Genomic DNA, 9,202 nt, shown 5'->3' with positions numbered 1-9,202 from the left:
TAAAATTAAATGTACTCATAAGTGATCTTGTTGAATTCGTATTTATGAGTATTTTAATACAATAAAGTTTTTATATTTAATACTAATACGAAATTAAAAATATTAACATTCAAAAGTGTGCATTAGCAAACGTGTCCAACAAAAATAGGAAACGTTTTTAGAGACGGAGGGAATACTATGCATAAATCTGATAACAATACATTTTGTTTCTTGTGAGTACATTAACACGTAATACTATATTATTTCGTTTTTACAACTTGCAAAATCTGCATGCTTGACATAAATATAACAAATTTGAATCTAAATCACCTCTAGCCTTCCCATATATAATTTATTATATCCATATTTACTTATTTAGTATTTACCAGTTGTTTATGCAAATGAACCACAAATGGTAAAAATTATAAAGGGGAGATGAATCGAACCTGTAACATACCGTGCACAGGACTTCGGCCTTTGTTATTAGATTATAACCTCATTGGGTATTTACATCTTTTAATTTTAGTGTACTTGTTATTCCCAACATTAATTTCTTAACACACTCTTCACATCACATGTATGATGTTAGTAACTTGAGCAGCATTGTTGCTTTTGTTTTAGTCCTCTCATTACATTGGCTCTGTAGAAGCAGCAACAACTGAGTCAAAACTCCAGCAGAAATAGAGTCATCTCGTGCCCGAAACGAATCATAACACAAAATCATCAGTGAATTAACAGCACTCTCACAGTTTTCATTATCCGATATGCGAAAAACCATCTTAACAAGAGCTTTAACACCATTAGGGTCATTCATTAGTTCCACTTTTGCGCTTTCTAGTCGTAACAAATCTTCAATTATGGCCATTGCCTCGGATACCATCAGTTTTTCGTGTTTTTTTGGCCTTGAAATGTACGTTACAAGACGCTGAATCACACCAACACGTACCACGTTCTCTTTATTTGATTCATAACAACACAATGCTGATATTGATTTGATCCCAGCTTCAGAGGCATAGTTGTTTTCATGAAATACAAGATTAACCATTTCTCGCAAAAGCGGCAGTTCATTCCCAACTGCAATACAGAAGTCTTTGGTATACAAAGATGATGAGATTGCCTCCACTAGCAAGTGGCACAAGCTCTTCTTGATAACAAGATTGCCATGATCAAATAAATGCACAAGTCGCGCAAATTTAGACTCTTCTTCGAGGATATTTAGTGATCTTGCATCACTAAATGGTAACAACTTGAGAGCACATACAAGTGTTTTCTCCACAAATTTCAAATTTCCCTCGCCTTTCCCAAAAACTAGTTCTAGAAGTAATGAGACTAGGCCTGACTGGATCAAACCGTAGATCTTGTCAGGATGTTCTTGTGATGACTTTTCGATTTCTGATAGCAAGTCAAGCTTGTTTTCCAAACTGGCCTCACGTGACTCAAATTTTTGCCTGATTGAAACTAAGGAGAAACCAGGAGCTATTATACTCAACTCATTTGTGCCTAGATAATGACCCTTTTGAAGCCATTGGTCGATCAAGTTTCGAAGAGTGTGATTGGGAACCAGCAGTGGATCATGAAGCTTCTGCATTGTAACAGGACAAATCATATTACCAGTGGCAAGCCATTTCTCTATGCTGGACCTCTCATATGTTTGGCCAGTGCATAGAGTCACCGGATCTCTAAACAAGTCTAGGCTTATTGGGCACACGAAGAAGTCTGGAATGACCATTCGAGATAATTTAACGAGAGAAATGAAGAAAATATTAGCTCTAGATGGTTTTTGATTATTTTGCAAATCTAAGAACTTAATTGGTTGCAAAGACTTATATGTGAAGTATGGACAGATATGGCATAGGCAAGATATTATGTAGGGAACTATTGTTCTGAATTTAGAATCTTGAGTCAATGTGAGATCACAGGAGTCAAGAGAGGCAACGAATGAGTAAAAGTTGATGATTTTATGTGCAGCTTTAGTATTGTTTGGCAACAAAAGGCCGCGAGCTGAGATAAGAGAGTTGGTTTGTTTGAGCTTCTTACTCACAAACACTATGTCATAAAGGGAAAAAAAAGAGAGGACACAGAGGAATATATGGCAAAAGATGAGAAAGTGAGGCCAAAAGTATTACAACACAAAATATTCAGATAACCATCGTTATTTGTGTATGTCTTACAACACGTACAAATTCGACCTGGATGCCTCAAATTAAACTAAATCGAGCGTACTCGAGAATATACCACTCCGAAATAAGTTTATTATCCCATTTCGAAGATCAAATATCTCACTCCGAAATAAGTTCATTATTTCAATTTGAAAACCAAAGCTACCATTCGAGACTGGAAACTTATGGTTAGATCATAAGTATGACATGCGGTCACGTCTAAAAACTTGTGTTAAAAATTGTAAAAAAATTATGGTTAGATAAGGTCCCGAAAATTAAAAAATTGTGAGAATTACATGAACTCAATCTTATCTCTACCTTGTACAAAAATTTGTTCACGTAAAAATTTGTATTTGCGGTCACGTCTAACAATAACTAAAAATTTATATGTCTCCTTACGATATCTCAAAGGTATGTACTCGTGGATGCTAAAAAATACACAAAAATTTCCACATGACATAATGTTGATGCAGAGCTTAATCCCGTACAATTGATAAACTGAGGTACTCCGAGTCTCTATTTACAACTAATCAAGAAGACAAGGACATTCAAGTGAGTAGAGATATGGTCCCAGTTGTCTTAATTTGCCTTTGAACACAAGAGTGATAGTTCTACCCATTATTGAGTTGAACAGCTTATGCTTGTTTGTCATTCTAAAGACCCCAAATTAGTTATTACAGTCAAAGAATACATTAGAAGACATCAATTTAAATGCTACAAGTTTGAATGCCTCCTAACAAAAGTTGTAGGAGTAAAAGACTAGTTGCAATTGATTTGAAAATGAAATACCATAGATTAATGGCGTTGATAAACTTACACTATTTAGGTTAATATCTGCATATTCCAACTGTATGCTCTATGCACATATATGCCCAAGCCCAATCCACACTAACCTATTTCTGACGGAAAACTTACGACTAAGAAATTTTGGGCTTTTCAACATGAAATATATATTAAAAAGGGATGGTTAAGATTAAATTTATCGTAAATAATATTTATGTCTCCGAAAAAATTTGTCATATCATGTATATACGGGAATACCCAAATAATAATCAGCTAATATATATCACATCTGTTGAATATTGAATGGTATAAAATATTGATTGAATTTTTCTCTAACACCTTATTATCTACTTGTTTTGTTTCCGATTGATTTTGTTGGCCTGGTTTTAGTTGAACATCATGCAGTCAAATACGTATATGAGTTGTTTGTAATCATGAACATACATTACCAAATTACCTTTGTCATCATGGTCAAGTATAATGTTCAAGCTATGACATGAGTTTCTGCTTTAAAATGCAGTTTTGAAGTATTTACTTACAAGTTTCAGTTGCTTATATATATAAGTATATAACCAATAGCAATGTTTACTAATTTAAACTCAATAAAATTCAATTGGAAAAATAACCAACAAGTAACAAGAGCTAATTTTGTCCTCTCCTGTTTGGTTGGGCATCGATACACAAACGTACACATAATAACAAATGTATACAGTAGATGATACATGCATCATGCATGGAACCAGAAACAAACAATTTAGGATACGTGACAAACAAGAATAAAATCAATCAAGTACCCTTAGAAGACTTGCTTTTGACCGGCCTAACAAGTTATTTAATTGATTTAATTAAACATTCATTTTACATATTTAATTGATTAAAATGTCTCATATTAAAGTTCCAATATAAAATATTGTGTTCAGCTACAAAATATAACAAAAAAATTATGCATCTTTGCTATTTCTTGGTGATTGGCACAAGAATATATGTTAATAAGATGAAACCGAGAGATATTATAAATATATATTAGTATAATTTTAGATGCTTGTCCGTCAAAATATTGACTAGAAGAGATAATGTGGGACAAAAAAGATTAAAAGAGACGAGAGGATGAAATAGACTTGGAATGAAGACGATTATATGTGCACGGTTGAAGTTTTGTTTATATTGTCTGCCAATAAAATTACAAGTGTCTAGAAGATTTGTATATGCACTAGCGACTTTACGTCTATGATCAGCTGCGGCCGATCCAGGGACTCGGATGGATGGTTCAAATTTAAATTTTATTTATCATTTTTGCTACTGTTTTTGAATTTTTTTTCATATTTAAATATTAAAAATTAGTATTTTAACTATTTAATATCCAACTTATAATCATATAATTCTAAATAAAATTAAATATAACTCAAATGATAAGATATTTACTAACATTATGGGGGCACTATTTTAGTGGAAGTATTTTACAAAATATACATATTTATAACTTAAAATATTTTAAAAAAACTGTTAATTTTTGTCAGGGCCAACCCTGTGACTTTTGGTTGGCCTAGTGCGAAATATTTTTTTAAGAGCCCTTTTAGAGAAAATTACTAATATGAATAGAAAAGAAAAAATTCAAAGAAATTTACAATTGAATACAGTAAAGCAAATGATATTTTATAAACATAAAAAGTGGCAGAAGTACATCATAAATAACAAAATTATATATATTTAAGTCTTGCTTTTCTTCATCAGGATAAAAACTAAAATTTGAAACCTACAACACATCAATACTCATCTAAAGTGCCCTCTTCTTGCATTTTTAGAAGCAAAATCAGCGACTATATGCTCCAAATCAATATTTTTCACTGGATTTTTCACAATACCCAAAATCGCCAATCCATTCAATCTCTCTAGACTCATACTTGTCTGAAAATAAGATTTAATTAACTTTAACTTTGAAAAACTCTCTGCATATGGCAGAGTAAAAGGTATAGTTATTAAAATCCGATAACCAACTAAAATATTTGGAAACATGTCCATCTTCTTCGCAAATTCTAAGACTGTGAGAGAATTTCATGGTGTTTCACATTCTTATGCTACATTTGGAAGTATCTTTGGTAAGATTTGTAATTCTGAAAGAAACCGTTTTGCATCAACATCACAATCATCACCATGAGTCAAGGTTTTTCTCAAGTTTTATACAACAATTTTTTAATCCTTCATCGTCAAAAGAAATCAGGCGGGATGCATCAAACAAAAAAACAAAAACAGACTCAAAAAGTTTCATTTGTTCGAATCTTATCTTCAGCTGAGAAAGTTCCATATCCACTAGTATAAGAAAATAATCAGTTCTATACTTTTCCAAGGCAGATTGTTGTTTCCTTTCGGTGTGAGAATTGTCATCAAATTGTCTATTTCTTTTAATACTACACTTTATAAGAAAAAATGATTCAATATCCATTTCATTAGCAAGTTTTTTAGCATCAGTCATAACTGATGTAAACCTATTTTCTCTATATTTCTCAAAAAAAGAAACCAGCCCTTTTAAACTTGCAATAGCAACATCAAGAAACATATCTTCAGATTGCAAATTCTTGCTCACCAAATTAATTTTGTGCAAAATATCATGCCAAATAATCAAACTCAATATAAATTCAAAACTTGAAAATTCATTCGAGGCCAATTTTTCAGCATACCAACATATTTTTGGGTCATCAGAAACTTCAGCTAATTTTATTAAAGCATCTCTTATTTTTGGAGCTTGTGTTCTTATACCTTTACACTTTCGATTTGACTTTCCTATCTTGTCACACATAAGGATTTTAAAGTCAAATCATCAGCATATTCAAGTAATAGATTCAATCTCTTGGTGGAATTAGTAAACACATTATATATAGCTTGACATGCTCCGAAAAAGATTTACCTTTCACACAAGAATTTGCCATATCAGAGAGTATCAAGTTAAGAGAAAGACAACCACAAGACATGTAAAAAGCTCTAGGATTAACATCAAGTAATCTTTTTTCAACACCTTGGTGTTTCCCCTCATATTAGAACCATTATCGTATCCTTGTCCCCGCACATCATTGATATTTAAATCAAGAGATTTAAGAGCAATTTCTAACTTACCAAACAGGCCCAACACGAAAGTATTTTCCACATTTAAAAACTCTAGGAAATACTCTTCAAATTTTACAGGGTGACTCACAACATCAATACATTTAGTCACCAAAGTCATTTGTTCCATACGGTTTGCATCAAGAGTGCAAACAAGAATTACTTAAAAGTATTTGGCTTTTTTTATTTTCTTTAATATTACACTCTTTACACTAGAAGCCAACATTACTATCAAATCATTTTGTATTTTGTGACTAAGATAATGATAGTGAATGTCCTTATCTTGAATGAGTCTGAAATGGTGTTTCAATATTTGATCAAACTCAACTATTGACTTAAGAAAACCCAAAAAATCATTCGAATCTTCAAATATTTTTTCATTTTTTCCATGAAATACAAGATTATTAATTGCAAGGCGTTTTAATAACATCAATTATTCTGATCATAACATGCTTCCAATGTTCAGTATCTTTTTTAATTTGCTCTTGCAATTCATTATCAATGGTTTGATTTGTTTTTAATCTAACTTGGAGTTCGGCCCACGCCCTAAGGTTGGTAAGATGTTCAAGACTATCTTCGTGTTGCTTAAGCTTTTCACCTAAATGTACCCAATCATCTATTTCAACACTTGCTAAATTGCTTTTAGAACGAGCATTTATTTACCACTTTACAACAAAAGCAGAATATTTTATTCAATTCTTTTGAGTAAACTAACCATTTTCTATCGACAAGTTCACCATTTCTTAATTTTTGATCATAATAATAGGTTGAAAACCCCCGACTACATTTATCGTTGGGAAATTTAATCATATTTTCTCTAATAGGCCCATTTTCAACTAGCAAATCCCCCATTTTACTATCTAATCCATCCCATACCCGAGGACATTAAATATTCAAAGTTGGAGGACCAAACTCTCTAGTACTAGTGTCTTCCCTATTTTCAATAACCATATTTTTAATCACTTCGATTTCTTGTTCAGTTATCTCGTTCTCACACTCTTCATAATTACATCGTGTTCTTGTGTAAAAGTATTCTGAACTTGAGACAACTCTTTTTCGACAATGCCAGACTCTACTTTTTCAATAGACACGTTAGGTTTTTTGGCTTTCTTCCAAAGTTTTTCAAGAGATCCCTTTAGTGGCTTAATTTTTTCTTCATCTTTCTCTTTTCTTTTTCTTTTGTCATTATCAGATGTATACTTTTTAGTAAACATATTTTGCACTAAAGCAGCTACCAGATTTTGCACTAAAGTAACAGGCATGAGACTTATGAGAAAATGAAACCTGGATAGATGAACTAACAAGTACTGAAGTAATGAAGCAAGGTAGGATCTTCAGTTCCAAATTAAGAACAATGATCAAGTTTGAACTCAAGTCCAACACTGATTTTTTTTTGTAAAAACTATTAAAATGAAATAATGGATTAATGATTATAATGTTGGATTCTAATCTAAACTGTTTGGGATTTGGTTAAGTTGATGGGCCTATGTTTTTGTTTTTGTTTAGTGTTTGAAAATAATAATCGTTGCTGTATCAGATATAGCAGCATGAAGTAGTCAACCTCTTAGTGGAGAGATTATAGGAGGTAGTGAAGTTTATTTAGTAGTTGAAATAGTCTGGGAAGTGGCTAATATAGTTCCTAGTTTGTAGCAGCAGTTTAGTATCACGTACCCTGTACTTTGCTTATTTATTTGCAGCATGTAATTTGTTTTCTTAGAGAAATTAGAAGATAATACAATGTAGTCCTAGAGAGCATTTCGGTATTGTACATATTAATTTTTCATCATGTTTATTATGCAGTTATCATTCTAGTACGTCTTCTATTTTTAACATGGTATCCGAGCTACCGATCTTTGTGGCATAATAATTTGTTTTTCGAGAAGAAGCTTCAGGTGAGAAGGTCAAAGGATGGAAAGAAGTCCCGAGAGAAGCCTCAGAAACAGGAGTAGACGAGAACAATGATTTTGTTATTAACAAAGGGGTGGTGGTATCTGTGAGAAAGTGATGGTAGTAAGAAAGCAACATATTGTTGTTGTCCAGGAGCTGTTGTGCATGTGATGTGATGTATGTCTATTTGCAATTAACCGAGAAAGAAAAAATCACGGAAGATAGAATAATGGTGCTGGTTGTCCATATGAGTATACATATATATTACCTGTGTATGTATAGACTGGACAGAATATAGCAGAGAAAAATGGGAAGATGAGTTCAAGGTTAATGGTATTGCAGGGGCACAAGGGTGAGGTTGACGGACTGGTCAGGAGGATTGTGGTCTAATTCACAGGAAGTGAAGAGGAAGAAAGCCAAATGGGCTTCTGATATTGTGAAACTTAAGGTGCCAGACGGGCAAGTTAGTAGTGCCAGACGGGCAAGTTAGTAGTGCCAGACGGGCAAGTTTGTAGTGTCAGACGGGCAAATAAATGACGTGTCAGACAGACAAATAAAAGCCATACGGGCTGATTGCCAGATGGGCAAATAAGTGATTACCAGATGGGCATAGAAGAAACAAGCTTAGCTTAAAACAATTTAGATTAAGGAGGTGATTGTTGGATTCCAATCTAAACTGTTTGGGCTTTGGTTAAGTTGATGGGCCTATATTTTTGTTTATGTTTAGTGTTTGAAAATAATAATCGTTGTTGTATCAGATATAGCAGCATGAAGTAGTCAACCTCTTAGTGGAGAGATTATAGGAGGTAGTGAAGTTTATTTAGTAGTTGAAATAGTTTGGGAAGTGGCTGATATAGTTCCTAGTTTGTAGCAGCAGTTTAGTATCACGTACCCTGTACTTTGCTTATTTAATTGCAGCACGTAATTTGTTTTCTTAGAGAAATTAGAAGATAATACAATGTAGTCGTAGAGAGCATTTCGGTATTGTACATATTAATTTTTCATCATGTTTATTATGCAGTTATCATTCTAGTACGTCTTCTATTTTTAACATATAATTCATAGAACAAAGTACCAATAATGGATTAAATCAACTCAACATTACAACTCAAATATTAAATATATAACTAAAGAATTACAATTTTATAAAATTCAGCAAATCATAAAAAGTATAAAGAACATGTAACTATGTAAATTTTAAGGTCATTGCATCTGATTGGGGATAGAGAAACAAGTAGTTTGTACAATTTTGGTATAGTATATAAACAACTAAATCAAAAGATTAAAATTATCTTTAT

General features: G+C 32.5%; 1 protein-coding gene across 1 annotated transcript; it reads right to left on the bottom strand.

Moving 5' to 3' along the window:
• Nucleotides 1-550: 550 nt before the first annotated feature.
• On the bottom strand, nt 551-1,708 carry LOC141674742 (U-box domain-containing protein 26-like). The gene has a single exon (XM_074481444.1). It carries the CDS (start codon nt 1,706-1,708, stop codon nt 551-553), a length of 1,158 nt encoding a protein of 385 aa, XP_074337545.1.
• Nucleotides 1,709-9,202: the final 7,494 nt, after the last annotated feature.

The sequence above is a fragment of the Apium graveolens genome, chromosome 7 (genome assembly GCF_009905375.1).
Source record: "Apium graveolens cultivar Ventura chromosome 7, ASM990537v1, whole genome shotgun sequence".
In the NCBI taxonomy this organism is placed as follows: domain Eukaryota; kingdom Viridiplantae; phylum Streptophyta; class Magnoliopsida; order Apiales; family Apiaceae; genus Apium; species Apium graveolens.
The sequence above is the reverse complement of the archived record's forward strand: the minus strand, read 5'-3'. Positions and strand labels throughout refer to the sequence as shown.